This window comes from Pipra filicauda, unplaced genomic scaffold (genome assembly GCF_003945595.2).
Source record: "Pipra filicauda isolate LSUMZ 115617 unplaced genomic scaffold, ASM394559v2 scaffold47_size6085603_pilon, whole genome shotgun sequence".
Lineage (NCBI taxonomy): Eukaryota > Metazoa > Chordata > Aves > Passeriformes > Pipridae > Pipra > Pipra filicauda.
In genome coordinates, this window is record NW_024104620.1 from 2,139,348 (window position 1) to 2,154,995 (window position 15,648).

At 34.7% G+C, this 15,648-nt stretch overlaps 1 protein-coding gene across 8 annotated transcripts in view; it reads right to left on the minus strand.

The window, feature by feature from the left end:
* Positions 1-15,648, minus strand: part of LRP1B (LDL receptor related protein 1B) — a 669,756-nt gene that overhangs the window by 54,668 nt on the left and 599,440 nt on the right. For all 8 annotated transcript variants that reach the window (XR_005565475.1, XM_027748979.2, XM_027748987.2 and 5 more), the window contains 10 exons: positions 15,221-15,327; positions 14,443-14,572; positions 13,353-13,459; positions 12,327-12,459; positions 9,093-9,215; positions 8,440-8,562; positions 8,044-8,181; positions 7,410-7,544; positions 6,287-6,406; positions 3,912-4,153 (listed from right to left, as the gene is read on the minus strand). Coding sequence is in view for 7 of the 8 variants with exons in the window: in XM_027748979.2 (XP_027604780.2) it covers positions 3,912-4,153; positions 6,287-6,406; positions 7,410-7,544; positions 8,044-8,181; positions 8,440-8,562; positions 9,093-9,215; positions 12,327-12,459; positions 13,353-13,459; positions 14,443-14,572; positions 15,221-15,327 (1,358 nt within the window). In the remaining variant the exon portion in view is untranslated. The remainder of the gene's footprint in view (positions 1-3,911; positions 4,154-6,286; positions 6,407-7,409; positions 7,545-8,043; positions 8,182-8,439; positions 8,563-9,092; positions 9,216-12,326; positions 12,460-13,352; positions 13,460-14,442; positions 14,573-15,220; positions 15,328-15,648) is intronic.

A 15,648-nucleotide genomic window follows, 5' to 3' on the forward strand; every position in this document is an offset into this window, starting at 1 on the left:
ACAAGGGGACACACTAAAAAGATCCTGGAACAAGGATGGGGTTGCTTAGTAACACTGACCCTTTATCCTCAGCTACACAGGAGAAGTGAAATCCCAGGAATGCTGGGGTGCATCAAACGAACAAAGAGATAACCAGAAGAAATGGAAAGGGGGCATCTGATTTAGAGGGATTTAGAAAAGATAACAAAAACTACTGTGTAATTCTCAGTTGTGCTCATTAAGTTTCAGCCTCATCACATCACATTCCTGAGGTCTTGTGCATCTTCTCATACTGTCTAGGAAAATTACTTACTGTAAATGAGCTCTTACCTAATATCTTATTTGGATTATGCTAATTTTTGAAGAATTATTTTGCATACAGAACAAGGAGGAAAATACAGGAGGAAAATCACATTAATATTTTCCACAGTGATTTTAGCCCACTTTGATGCTAAATATAATGTACTCCAATTTATTAGAGAAATTGGAGTTTGAAGCCTAATCACCTTTTATAGTTTGCACATGTTGTCTGAAGAACTATAGACTATGTCAGCTTGATGACTTTTGATCAGAACTGCTGTCTGTTGTAAAATCTGCTTTCAAGGCAAAGAATTAATAACAAAAAATCATCCCAAAACCACCAGCACCACCACCACCAACAACAAAAAAACAAACAAAAAATTTTCAGCCCCTAAAGTTGAGTTTGACTGGGGAAAATATGTTACACATGCAGCAGGAATCCATCACTTTGCAATGCTTAACAGGAAGATAAACTGATAAATCTAATTTCCAACATAAAACATATGCGAAGCAATATTTTACGTTATTTGCTTTACAGATCTTCTTTGTATGGAATTGCTATGGAACAACGTATATGAATGTTTTATTTTTGCTTAAAATAACTTCAAAAAAATAGTTGAACAGTAAAAAAAAATAATAAAAAAGAAAAACAATAATACTAGAAAACTTTTAGAGTTCTTCTCACCAAAACATAAAATTTTCTTTGCCAGATGAGCACCCCAGTAGGAGCAGTGGTTCACCAAATCACCACTTGTATTATGTAAGTAGGATTATTTTAAAATCCCAACCAGTTGATTCCAGATAGAAGAGGTCTCCTAAGTACTCAACCATCATCCACACAGAGCTATAGTTCCAACTAAAACAATACATTAGTGCTGTTTAGAGAAAACAATCTAGGAGTAGTCTCCATTCCCAGGGGTGCCCTGCATTCCACTGGGCCCAGGGGCAGCCCTTGGGAGAATATATGTGGATTAATCTCAAGAGTGGTTAAGAGTCCTTGTTAAATTCCCAGAGCTCTGGGACTGGAGCAAGCTGCTATATACTGACTGAACACACTATAAAACTTGTTTCCCTCCCTGTTATATGGTGTAATTATTCTAATGTTCAGCTTTTTGTCCTCTTCCACAAAAAACAGCACTTGAGTTTAGGTGTGAGTTGAGTATTCACCTCAGATAACTTGTACATCTCTCTCCAAGGATTATGCCAGTAAACAGCTGCACCAGTTATCACCAATTCACTTAGACTGTCTGAACTCCATTGGAATTAAATCCTCTTCTCCATCTGTCAATAAACTCTGAAGAGCTGATATTTACTATTTCCTTTAATGCTTCAATTTGTACCAAGCTTAAACCCCTTTTCACAGGAAAACAGGAGAGCTACTTAAAGCTATTCTCTGAGGAAGGCTCTTGATATGCTAATTCCATGGAGCAATTTCGGTTGAGATGGATTTTTGCATTAATGTAATTACCTGAAAATGCAGGTGACTTTGTTCAAGTTTACTGCCCTGATTTACATATCAAAGTCTAGATATAAAAGTTATAATGTAACCTTTGAAAACTTATCCATTAAAAAACTTGGGTTAAAATTAAGAAATGCTCAAGCTTTTTAAAACCGAATTTCAGTGACAATTTTAAAGCAAAACTATAAAACCAATTAACCTACTGATCAGTTGTATATAAGGCAAAAATATTTGAGTATTTATGAGATAATACTGGGAAAAATAACTGAAAAGTTTAGTACAATAAGAAGTGAATGTTTCACAAATATAAATTACAAGTTTCCAAGATATATTCAAATACAGTCTGTGCATTTTCCACAAACAGCATTTGTAAACGGCTTTGTATGGCTTGGATCTACATCATCATGAGGACCTACCCACACTGAGGAGACAGGAGAAGGTGGTGTATAAAGAAAGATACCATTTTTTCAGTAATTTTGAATTGAAAAGGAAGAGACTGACTAAAAAGTATTCTCATATAATGGTGAAACAGAGATACAAAAAGGAAAAGCTATTTCAGCACAATAGAAAAACAGTAATTCTAAGAACACTTTATTTTTATTAGTTTAAACAGGAAGACGGTGACAAATCAGCTGTGAAAATTTCAAACCCTTGACTACAAAGAAGTGTCAAGGAAGCTTATGTTAAACTATATAGACCCTTAAGAAAATGTAAGTCCATTAGAGAGGTGGTGGGTCAGCAGAATACTCTTATAATTGCAGAATGCATTTGCATATTACCAAAAAAAAAAAAAAGAAAAAGAAAATAAATAAATAACAACAACACCCCCTCAACACTAATTTCACAAGACTTTACAAGTTCATTACTTTTTAATCACGAACTCAATACAGAGATCTGTCTGTCAGGATTTCTGCCACATTTAAATAAGAAAAACACCACAGTAGAATTAATCCACATCTTCAATACGAGTATCCTTCTGCAAAACTCCAATGACACAGCTGACCTACTAGAAATGCTAGGAATTATTTTCCACTTCAGATCTACTTTACATACACTTTCCATCAACAAAATATAGACTCCTCTGCTGGGCAGGTGAAAATGTTGGTTTTAAACCACTCTTCTCATATAGGTGTTATCATAGACACAAACTACCTTCAGTGTCTCTTGGTGTTTACATCCTCAGGCTTTTTGCTCTGCTGGTATCAAAGGTCAGGAATGTCATTCATTTGGAAAGGAAATACCCTTGGATGGAATGTACTTAGAAGTGGTTACAGATGTGTATGAATTATAGATGAAAGATTAGCCTACTCTTGCTACTACTGTTTATTCTGCTGGGTATATAAAAGTATTCATGTGATGGAAGGTCATCGCTGTCACCTCTCCTAAGCTTGAGGAAACATGCCAGACAGGTGTTACTTATATCTGGATTTATTACTGGCCAAGAGAAAACTAAAAACTCTATTGTACTCTATCAATTTAAGAGTAAAAAAAACAAAATCTGAGTTTACAGCAATATAGAAACACCAAAGCAAAGACAGCATTGTTATTTTCAGTTCAACGCTATCATATATTGTAGAAATATATTTGGCAAAATGAGTATCAATCTGCATTTATTTTACTTTCAAGTAAAGATCATTTGAAATCACCCTAGCTTAGAAAAATTCACATTTCTGCTGTAAAATGCAAACTTACATTTATGGTTATTCAAAAGAAGATGCTATGCAGTTCAACATATAAAGGACTAAACACTCACTGTTCCCATTTTTAAATGTATGTCATAGCTTTGCCTATTATTGTTTGCATGGTCACTATAGGTTGTCTTTAACCTACCTACATTTTCTGTCTTCCAAGAATTTGAAATTCATGCCTTTCTTCTTAAATAACTCTATTACATTTTCTCTTTTCTCTGTTAAAATAAAGGATTTCTAAGCTTCTAATATACTGGTTATTTCTCTGTAGTAAAGCTTTTCAAATACTATAGTTGTGTTCTCTTAGAGACTCTACAAAGTCTGTCAGAGTCTTGCATGGGAAGGCATTAGCACCCTTAAATACAGCTGAAATAAAATCATTCTCAGGCAGACATTTTAATTTACTAAATTAGCACATATTATTAAAACGGAAAAATAAGTCAAAATAAATTTGTGTCATTTAATCTTTGATTTTGATCACTTACTATCAAGCCACTGTTACTTTGCCTTCTCTCTCTGTCGTGAAGTTTTCTGTAGAAAATCCCTCCCGGATTAAACTGAGTACTCCAAACAATCATATCCCCTCGAAAATATGCATCCATTCCAGTTATCCTTGAATTATGTTCAATATGTGATATTTGCTGATGAGCATCACTGTAGTTGAATGGATATGCAAAACCCAGGATGTCAGTGTCATTAGCAACATAGAGAACTTGATCTTCAGAGCCTAGGGATTATTATAATGAAACAAAAATAAGGTAAATGTCAACTAATGCAAAAATCAGTGGTTTTCACTCAAGTAGCTTTCTGGTGTTTATCTGATATAATTTCTTCTGTTAAAATTATTTTTTGTTTGTTGAAGACTGCAAAAACACTCACAGTCTGGGCAATAAATGCAACTCTTGATACTATGATATCAAGAGCTCTCCAAATTCACAGCGTGACACCTAAGACTATATTTTAAGGAGTATGTGATATAAGAACTTGAACACTTTTAAGCAGTATACAAAAATACAGGATATTATGCATTAAGCCCATATGAAACCCATATTTTTATATGCATGCTCTCTTTAGAGGGTCCTAAATGTATATACTAAAGGAACACAGAGTTGTCAATAAACATTATTTCAAATTGCTTAATTGGAAATTAGAAATGGAATAATTTTATCTTTAGAGAAGGCAGTGAAGTTTTGAAATCAACTGCAACAGAACCTGTGCAGTTTTGTCTTACCCCTCCTCATTTCGAAAGTAAACACAGATAACTCTGAAAGGGTGATATTAATGGATACCCAGTTACCATCTTGATTCAGATCTTGTAAAGTTTATTATTCATAAAGAAATGCTGTTTAGTATCCATTTATTAAGTTTTGAGAAAGTTTAAAATCTGCTGGATACATTAGAATGCATTTGTATTATTCTATTTCCCAGTTCATATCACATTTATCCATAGAGAATCAAATTATAATAATGTCTGTCCAACACGCTTCCTCCTTGTGAGTACGAAATATCAAACATCATTTGTTCCCTTCCTCTTGATAAATGCAACAACAAAGAGGAGTTTTATTAAAGCAAGTATCAATGAGGGAAAGAGAGAAAAATTAACTTTATTACAATGGAAATGAAGCTTGTGAAAAATTCAGATTTAGGATAACGATTCCCAGATTTTAAAATTATGAATTTATGAATTATATCACAGAATTACATCTGTGTTCCTATAATAACAAACCATTATCCTCAGTCAGTAACCTTGTTTGTTCCCATGTCATAATCTGACTTCTTTAGCAATACGCAATGATGATAAACCCTGATAGAGTCCATGTGGTATAGGAATTACTAATGATTCATTAATATGATCTTCCCATGGTAAATTTGCATCAAAAAATGTGGATAATGCATGTAAGAAAGCTGACTATCACCATCTAACTGTGGATGTACCTATTTACTGACTGGTGTGCTGCAAAGAAGGAAGAACTGGAATTACCATGATACAACCTGTCATGGTTCTAGGATGTATGGCCACAAGATGTGCTCCCTGGCCATAAAGTTCAGATCAGGTGCTGCTCAGGTTTGTGTACAAGGGTGTAGAAGGAGCCACACCTTGTAACTTCAACACTCATTCTGCACTAAAGACTCCAAGTCACACCAAAATCTCGCTAAATTGCAGGTGAGATGCTGTGATCACACTTTGAATTATCCAGACACAGACCCATAAAGATTATGTGAGCTGTGTTATTGCTTGTTTCATGACTTATAAGTCAAATAACAGCCAGACTTCACAATTACCTCCATTTTGTGCAATACCTCTGCCTTACGAACAACAGAAATAACATCTCTGTCTGCTTATTTCTTTTCCTTCTCTGGACCACAATCTAGGCTGCTGATTTATACAAGGAGTGCATAATTAACTCATTATACTTAGAAAAACTCCACTTAAACAACATCTGTAGAATTTCTCAACACAAAGCAAAAAATATTAACTCCAAACACTACTCCTAGAATTCTAAAATACATTTCTATGATGGAGTTGATTCTTCTCTCAAGTTTCTAAAGCTTCATGTGCTTACATGCTTGCTGATGTATAACCTCTGTTTTTCTTATTTGTGTGTATATTTTTGTAAATGGAGAAAGCTGGAGTTGGAAATGGGCTTTCAAATTAAGTAAGTTCATTTACATAGAAGTTATAAGAATTTATTGTTTACTGAAATGAAAAGTAAGGCTGGGTGGTTTTGAGAGTTATTTCTGTGAACTACTCAAGAAATATTTATCTAAAAATAAATAGTATCTGCAACACATTAGTGTTACCAACCAGGTACATAACCAATAACTTAGTACATTTTTAGTTTGATTTTTATAGCCTTACCTTTTGCTATGCAACTGTTATTCCTCTCCTTATAATTTTTCTCACATGCACATCTGTATGACCCCTTAATATTATTGCAGTGTTGGGAGCAGGTACCAAATACCATACACTCATTGATATCTATGGAGAAAAGAATTGTCATTTATATACCTATAGTTTAAACACTATTATTCAACATGTTCTTAAGAGCATAGAACAAAGCAGGTGAACAAAAGGAACTTGTAAGCATTAGTATATCTTGCAACAGTAAAAGGAAAACCTTTGCAATTATCACTAATATTATTTCCACTGCAATCAACATATCTCAGAAAGATTTATTTTTTTAATATTATTTCTCCATCCTTCATATAACAATCTTTTCATTATTGGAACTTGAAATCAACTTTGACAATAAAAACACCTGCTACAATTATGTCCAGCATACCTACCTCTGGTAGTCAAAACTACATGATCCTCCTCTACTGGAAAAGCTCCTCTTAATACTGTTTTCTTAAGAGTCAAACAATGAATTATATATTCACTTTGACAGTTCCATTGGAGTGATCTGAAATTCTGTAAATTACTGCTCACCAGTAAGAAAATGAATCACAATCTATTCTCTGGGAAGGCAGATTTATCTTATCTTTCCAATCAACCCTGGCATTATAACAACTATGTCTTCTTGCTGACCAGTATGGCATCATATATATCAAGACAACATTTTCTAGGGGATTTTACTTTCTATCTGTTTATTTTAATTTCAAATTTTTTTAAGCATCTTCATTATTTTAAGCACCTTAAATTATTTTCATATGTCAATTTAAACACTAATCCCAAATGCTCAGTTAAATAATCTACTAGACCTCAAATCACGCATTTACCCCTTGAATTATTTAATTGTCTGACTTGAACCTTTTGACATTCATAATGAATGTTAATCTTTGATAACCTCTCCAGGTAAAGAGTGTGAATCTACATCCTATAATTTTTTTTTTTTTTTTTGATTTCTTAATCCCATAGCTATGGAACAACTTTTACTCTGTGGAAAAAAGTATATGATATGTATCTCCTTTTCTGGCACAGAAAATTGACTACACAGTTGACTTAATATCTTAAAGCAAGGGATGATGGAAAATATCTGTACCTTCACATTGTCTATTCCTCCTGTTTCTCTGAAAGCCAGGTTTACACTGACACAAAAGGGATGTTTTTGTCTGATTACAGTATGCATCATCTCCACAAGGATTCACATTATCTTCACATGTATATTCAGCAACACCTAAACATAAACAAAGTGTCTAAATAATCCCTGACAGATTTGTTTTAGCTCTTAAAAATGAAACCTAAAGTAACAACAACAAATAAAAAATTTGACTTTCCGTTAAGAGTATCAGGTAAATTTTTAACAAATAGATGTCATTACAGTTTTTATCTAAATATGCATACAAATTGACAATATGTAATTCAGATACTACATTTCACATCAAGAATTTAATATTAAATTTTTTCTTGGTGCAAATATGAAGCAAAATACAATCAACTTATACTCAAATTTCATCAAGAACTTTTAACTACTCTGAAAACTACTACAGCTTGAATTGCTATAAACTTGCCTTTCTCTTGTGGCACAGAACTACCGCCTTTTTTTAACTAAAAGAAATAACTTTACATTAAACCAACTTCTGCATTGTTGAGTAGGTTTTGCACAGATGAATATCTCAGTTAATTGTCTCTTTTCTGCTACAATCACAAAAACAGATCTTGTCAGCCAAACTCACTTATTTTGCAGTCTTGCTCATCTGAACCATCTCCACAGTCATCAAACCAATCGCACTGCAGCTCCATCGGAATACATTTCTTATCATTACAAGCAAACTCATCTTTTTTACATGGTCTTGGTTTGTATGTGATTTTATCTATATAATTACAAATTAATAAGAGAAAAATAAATCAGTATTTAAGAGTCTTAGATTATATTAGACACACACAAATGGGAACGACCACGAAGCATTAAGCAACTGGAAATTACTTCAAGCTTAATTTCTTTCAGTTTCAAATTCTGATCTACTAACCTCCAGTTAAGCTTTACTGAAGGACAAGCAGATCTCTGTAACAAAGTTTGCCTTCAAGTTGTTTTCTCTGATCTGAATGCCTTGAAAGGTAATATCACCTACCACAGTGATCTTCATCCGAGTTATCACCACAGTCATCGACCTCATTGCAAATCTGCTCAGGTCGCAGACAAACCCTGTTGTTTCTACATCTGAACGGCCTTGTCGGAGGGCATGGAAATTTTACTGCATATTAAAGAAAAGAATCAGCTATTACCCAGCTGGTATTATTCACAAACCTTCTTTAATGTCTCCTTATCAAAAGCAATAAGCAGGCACAGGAACACAGTTGTACTTGACATACGAATTGTGCTTGATTTTAACTTCTGGTACCTCACAGGAGAGCACTTCAACAGTGTTGACAGTGTAAGTTCTTCATTTAGGGAATGAAATTATTTTTTGTGATAAGGGTAATTTATACCTTTTTTGAGGATCAGTAAATACAGAAGAATTTAAACAAGTGTAATGGTGATCAAATATCTCACTGTAGATGTAACTTTTACCCTTCTGTGGACTTCCTACAAAAAAAGATTAATTTTTCACAAATATCATATCTAAAATTACATGGAAAGCAATAACAGAAAACTATATCCTATATTTCAAGCTAATCTTCTAAAAGCAAAATAAACAAAACTTAGACAAGTGTCCCTATATATTTATGTATATGTTATTCTTGCTTCATTACATGGAAAGTACTGAAAAATGTAATGTCATACCACACATTTCAGCAACTTCATCAGAGTTATCTCCACAGTCATCCTCACCATCACAAACCCAAAAATGTAGTTTGCAGAGGGAATTATTGCACAAAAACTCATCAGCTCTACATATATTTCCCCCTGGGAAGATGAAAAGAAGACAGAAAAAAAATTTCAGGAAAACAGAAAGACAAAAGAAAATGTCAGCTTTTGATAAAACCAGTACAACCACTTATCACATACCATTTGCAGAGAATGACACGTAGCATAGTAAATTCACAGATTCCAAATGAATGAGTTGGAGAGGCAGAGAGAAACACGCATTAAAAAATCTCTTCCTTGACCATTCCTTCTCAGGACTGTTAGCTAGGAATTACCTGTTTGGCCTGACTAGAAAGGGCAGTTATCAAAGAATCCAACAACTCACCAGCTAGACATGTTCCCCTTGCATTCAGCCAGATGTCTAAACTACCTGTCTCTAACTCCCCTTGGTGATGCTGCCTCTCAGCAAGGGCACATCAGTAATTTGTGCCATCAGAGAATGGTATAAAACAGAAGACAGAAATTCGGTCAAATGTGTGAAAGGCCACTTAAGTCCAGGTTTGTTTCATGTGAATGTCTGATCCTCCATCTATTTCTACTCCCACACTCTGAGCCACGCACAGAGAACAAAGTGATTGCAGTCCATTAGCCGTGAGGTAGCACCTTTTTCTTCTGAGGAGCAAAAGGCTTGACCAGGCTTGTAATATCCCCATCACCTAAAAATGCTGTAATTAGGAAAGATCTAGCCATGGAGGCACTGAGCAGACAAGACTAGGTGACCTCTAACAGTATCTTCCTTTTTGTAACTCTGAAATTTCTCATTAGGATATTTACTGAACACAGAAAGCAGCAAGAATAAATTCTTCCATGTAACCAGTATTGAGTGAACTATGAATCATCTAACAAAAGGGAACACAGGGTGAGGGAAAGTCTTTTAAGGTGGAGTGCTTAAACTTTCAAGCTGGATTCAGTTTTAATATGTGGAGCAGTAAGAAGGAATTTCACAATTATGACTAAATTTTATCACCACCAATCAACAAAGTTATGAAAAGTTCTTGCAATTAATTTCCCATATAACACATTTTTATGGTAACTGTTTCTCAGTTTCCTGAGAGTGTGAAAGAAATAAAGCTGTGTACCTGCAGAAGAGAAAACAATGAAATTTTATATGATAATGCCAAAACTCTAGCTGTGGCTTTGCTCAACACATTACACCCACTCTAAGAGCTAGATCAGGCTCCAGTGTCTTTTTACTTATTCATTCAGTGCCCTGTTCACACCCCATTAACACCAACAGAAGGCTTTCTTTTGCTATAAAGGTTCAGAATGGTTTAATTTTTTTTTCCCAGAAAATTAATTTCCGTGAAACACCTGTAGTGTAAGAGGATATTGGGAACTCTCACACTATGTTACCAACCACTCCCATTGCAAATATAAGTTATGAACATTAACAGAAATATCCTGTATTATTATCCAAGGAAAATATATAAAATTAAAGTACTTTTCAGGATGAAAGAGATAAATATAAATAATTCTGTGTGTAATTGCAGTATAACCATCATTCTAGTTGTATAATAAGACTGAAGAGAGTTATTTTTATAAATATGCACAGTGGGCTACAGATAAATATTACGGATATTATTTTAGAATGTTGTAGAATAAAATTCCATTTGTGTTTGCTGTATTTCCAAAGATGAAAAAATTAGTTATCAGTAAGATAAACTGGCATTTGTTTCATGTGATTGCTCGGGCTGTCATAATTCCTTTATAAAATAGATTTCTGCAACAGAATCATAATTGTGACATAAATACAAAGTATTATAGCAATAACCAACCAGGCAAGAGGGTTCTCATTGCATTATAAGCAATTTGCAGTTCACAGAAGCTCTATTATGCTATCCAAAGAATAATGTGGCTTCAGAGAAAATAAGAATGTTACTATTTACCTACACTTCATTGGTTTTTAAAGAGATACAGTCCAGACATTTTAAAAGCAGTTTTAAAATGGACTAGAAGGGGTTTTTAAACTTTGTTATCTGTTTTCTTGCACCTAAACATCTCTGGAATATTCTTCCCATTTTCTGAATTTTCTGGTCTCTCTTTCAAACTCAATCACACCCATAAGACATCTCCCTCCCCCCCAGTGGAAAGTATTGCTCAATAGACTTAGAACAAAATAAGGAAGGATATCTTACTCTGTTTGCTTCCTACATGATTATTATCACTCCATTATGCTTTTGAGTTTACACACATAACATGTGACTAACACACAGAACTACTCAATTGCAAGAAAAGGAAAGAAGAAAAATCTGGAAAAAAACCAACAGGAAAGAAAAATGCTGAGTAAAATTGAGTAAAAATAGTGAGTCTAGCTCACTGCTCTGGACTTCAGGAGAGAAGACTTTGCCCACTTCAGGAATCCATTTGGTAGAATGCCATGGGATAAAGCCCTGGAGGAAAGAGGGGCCCAAGAAAGCTGGTTGATATTCAAGGATCACCTTCTCCAAACTCAGGAGTGATGCATCCCAAAAAAGAAGTTGTCAGCCAAAAATGCCAGGAGGACTGTGTGCATGAAAAAGAAGCTCCTGGACAAACACAAACACAAAATGGAAGGTGAAGCACTGGCACAGGTTACCCAGAGAAGCTGTGGCTGCCCCATCCCTGGAAGTGTCCAAGGACAGGATGGATGGAGCTTGGAGCAACCTGGTCTAGTGGAAGGTGTCCCTGCCCACGGCAGGGGGTTGGAGCAAGATGAACTTTAAGGTCTCTTCCAATTCAAAGCATTCTATGATTCTATGAAATAAATAGAAACCCAGGGTCTTAAGATTACTTATTTAGCAACTGTTCATTATATTGCATGGTTTTGTAATTTATTGTGCATGGCTTTGTAATTTATTGTTGCCTATAAAACTGTAACTTAACTTGATTTATTACTAATTTCCCTGATGAAAATGAATATGTTTCCAGTAACAACTCAACCTTTTGATCACTGGGGAAGGAAACACAAAGGAGGAACATGATGTGAGTCATAAACAACCTAAGTTTTGCTTCTTCCTGCAAATCACTTGTGAAGCTGCTGTACTGTCCTTGTTGAAAGAGGTCACAGAGCTTTCCTTTGATCACTCAGAACGGCCAGGGTACCACTAACTTGCAATATGTGTTAATAAAAAGTCCAATGAACTAAGCCTTTTAAAGAGAAGTGCCTCTTGCCTTGGTCACAGTTTTCTTCATCGCTGCCATCCACACAGTCATGGATCCCATCACAAAGCCATCTGACAGGGATACAGTAGGCCTTATTTTTACATCGAAACTGATCTTCTTTACATTCTGTTACACAATCCATCTGTGTGAAAACAGGTGTGAACTACGTATTAATGAATGAGAACAACACACTTAAGGCAAACCCAACAAAATTTCCCAACTTTCATTGCCCTACATATTTAGTACAAGGAAGTTGTCCCTGACAATGCAATGTGCAATTTAAATAGTTACTGAAGGCCAAGTGAAATGGTATCCACGTTTCACATGTTGTGATATTTCTTCTTTATGTTGCTTGTATGAGCAATGGAAACAATTTACATCTCTGAAGTCAACTGCCCTACAAGAAACAACCCTGGGTATGAGGCCAATTAGTGTGAACTGGCTCATAGCCCCATTGATCAGGACTAGGAACCTCCAGAGTGGATTGTCTTCACCTGCACTGTGCAGCACTTGGCTCAAGCATCCTTCATATTCTATTATTATATTCATATTAAGTTATACATAACTGGTACCTTTATGGTTATGAGAAATAACAACTATTTCTGGTTGTTGTTTTTTTTTTTTAGCTTGAAGTTGTTTATGAAGGTGATGATTTCTTAAATAGATAACAACAGTGCATGATGTAGGAAGAGCAAGGCCTAAAGGCACCTGGAGGTTGAGATGCCTGTTAGGGTTGTATTAGAAGGATCTAGAGGACAGAGGGAGCCAAATTTGCCACAGATTTGTCCATGTTGCCAGTATAGAGTAGTCCCTGACGCAAACTCTTGCAGAACCACGCTCAAGTTTTGACTTGGGAAGAACAAATTTGTCTACTCCAAGAGGTGGCCACAGAGCAAAGAAACATAATGTAGTGTAAAGTCATGAGGTTAAGTTATCTGACAGTGTTTAATGGATGCAATAAAACCATATTTGCCCTTTCAATTAACTTGAGACTTAAAACTGTTAAAAAAAAACAACAGAAATTTGTTCAGGTACCTCATCAGATCCATCAGCACAGTCATACTCTCCATTGCACTTCAAAGATGCCGAAATGCAGCCTCCACTTGCACACACGTACTCACTTGAAGAGCAGGTTGGAGATGCTGGTTACAAACACATATTTTAGCATTAAGAAAAAGACAATTTATAAATAATTTGGTTTATAATTTAAAGTTTTCCTCTGGCTAATATAGTGAGCAAACCTGTGTCTGTAGCTGAGCAGAGCTTTTCCAAACTTTTTTTTTAAACTACAGTGAAAGATTTGACAAAACTGAACTGTATAACGACAGTGAAAGGATATTTGTGTTTTATCACTGAGAAATTTCTTTTTATGTTTTCCTTACACTTGGTAATAAAAGTAACTGCACAAATAGACATATTCATAGAATGACTATAGTTTTTTAAAAAAGGCTTTAGCTAAAATTATATGAGTGCTTATAATTAAATAAGCCAAAATTTACAATAAAACATGGGTTTAGCAAGTATACATTATTCCAGTTAAAATTAACAAATATTAATCAATTTTATTTAAAATATAGGGGGATATTCTTGTCACATTTTAAACCAGGGGAGTTTTGTCAGAGACTTCTATTTTGTTATACCATCTAGATGCAGATTACAAAAAATTTAGGAAAAATCCTGCAAAAATAAACAGCTATATTTTCCAAGAGAGTAAAAAGGAATTAAAATAATAACAACAAAAATAATAATTTGGTAGAGAAAATAATTTTTCATAAGGACTAGTAATCTTTGAATGAACACCACAAAGTGAAAAACATCCCATAGACACTTCAGTAACATGCCACGACTTACTAATGTAAGTCGTGTATATATTATCAAATTACTTTTGAACATAGTTAAATACCATTCCCCCCAAAAGATGCATAGCTGTACACAAGTGGGGTTTTCAAAACACAAGTAGGAAGACACAATGATACACACTTAAATGGTAAAGTATTTCAGATTTCTTTGCACTTCTCTTTACTTCTAGTGCCCAAGAAATATTTATTTGCTGATTTATTTTCTTCTTTTACTTTTGATTTATTCCCTCCTTCATTTTGTTTCTCAGCATTACTTAAATCAATACCTGGTACACAATTTTTCTCGTCATCCCCAAGTTTGCAGTCTTCGTGACCATCACATTTCCACTTTGCTGATATGCACTGACCATTGGAGCACTGGAACTGATCCCTTGAACAGCCTGTGTCACAATACCTCTGGTACAAAAGAAACAACCAATATACAAGATCAAGAGTTTAATATAAACATTGAGGAATACACAGCTGGTCACAGAAGTTACAGCCTATATTCCTACACACTATGAAATGCAATAACATCTTGTGAAATTCAATATATTTGTATATTTGTGGATATGATTCATGAAAGGTGACTTGAACCCTCTGAGTAGCTGGGAAGCAACTGAAGTCCAGTACCGGCAAGAAAGAAGGGAAAGAAGAGAAAAGAAAGAACAGAAAACCAGCAAAGTATTATCCAGTGAGCTTCTGCTACAAACAATCAACTTTGTTGTCACAAAAAAAAAAAAAAAAACCAAACCACTCCTGAGTATAGGAAGTATGGTTTCCCAACCAGGACACAAAGTATTTCCAGGATGGGAAGAGGTCCAGATCATTGCTGGGACAAAAAGTTGTAGACTACTGTTCAACTTGATTTTACTTGTATGTTCACTCTTTAAAATAACTACTTCAAAAGGTTTAGTTTTAATTTAGTAATGATATTTGCATATATGGATTCATGTGTGGACTTCCCGTTGCTGCTTTTTAAAATATTTGCATGCAGGAATCCATTCTCCAACAATATAAAACTACTAATTTTCCAAGAAAATACATTTCCTGGAAGATGCCTACCTCATCTGAGCCATCTGCACAGTCATAGTCTCCATCACACCAGAATCTCGCTGAAACACAGTCTCCATTTGCACACAGAAAGTCTTTCAAAGTGCACGTTTGAGGCTCTGAATAAAGAAAAGAAACAACCCTATGTTTATTAGCATTTCCATAAAATATACATAGAACCCCCAACAATCAATGAACGACTATAAAAAAGGTAAACCCACTAACTTGCAAAATTTAAGATTTTTTTTTTCCTGTGGGATTTTCCTCCATAACATTTTTAGACTAAATTTCATTTACATACAGTAAGAGAGTAATGCAAATACTTTCAGATCTACCAAGATTCTCCGAAGAATTATTGTGATACTGAGAAAAAAACTACACATCATTAAAAAACTGCTAAAGCACTAACATGTAGCATCCTGCAGAATGAATGCTTCTAA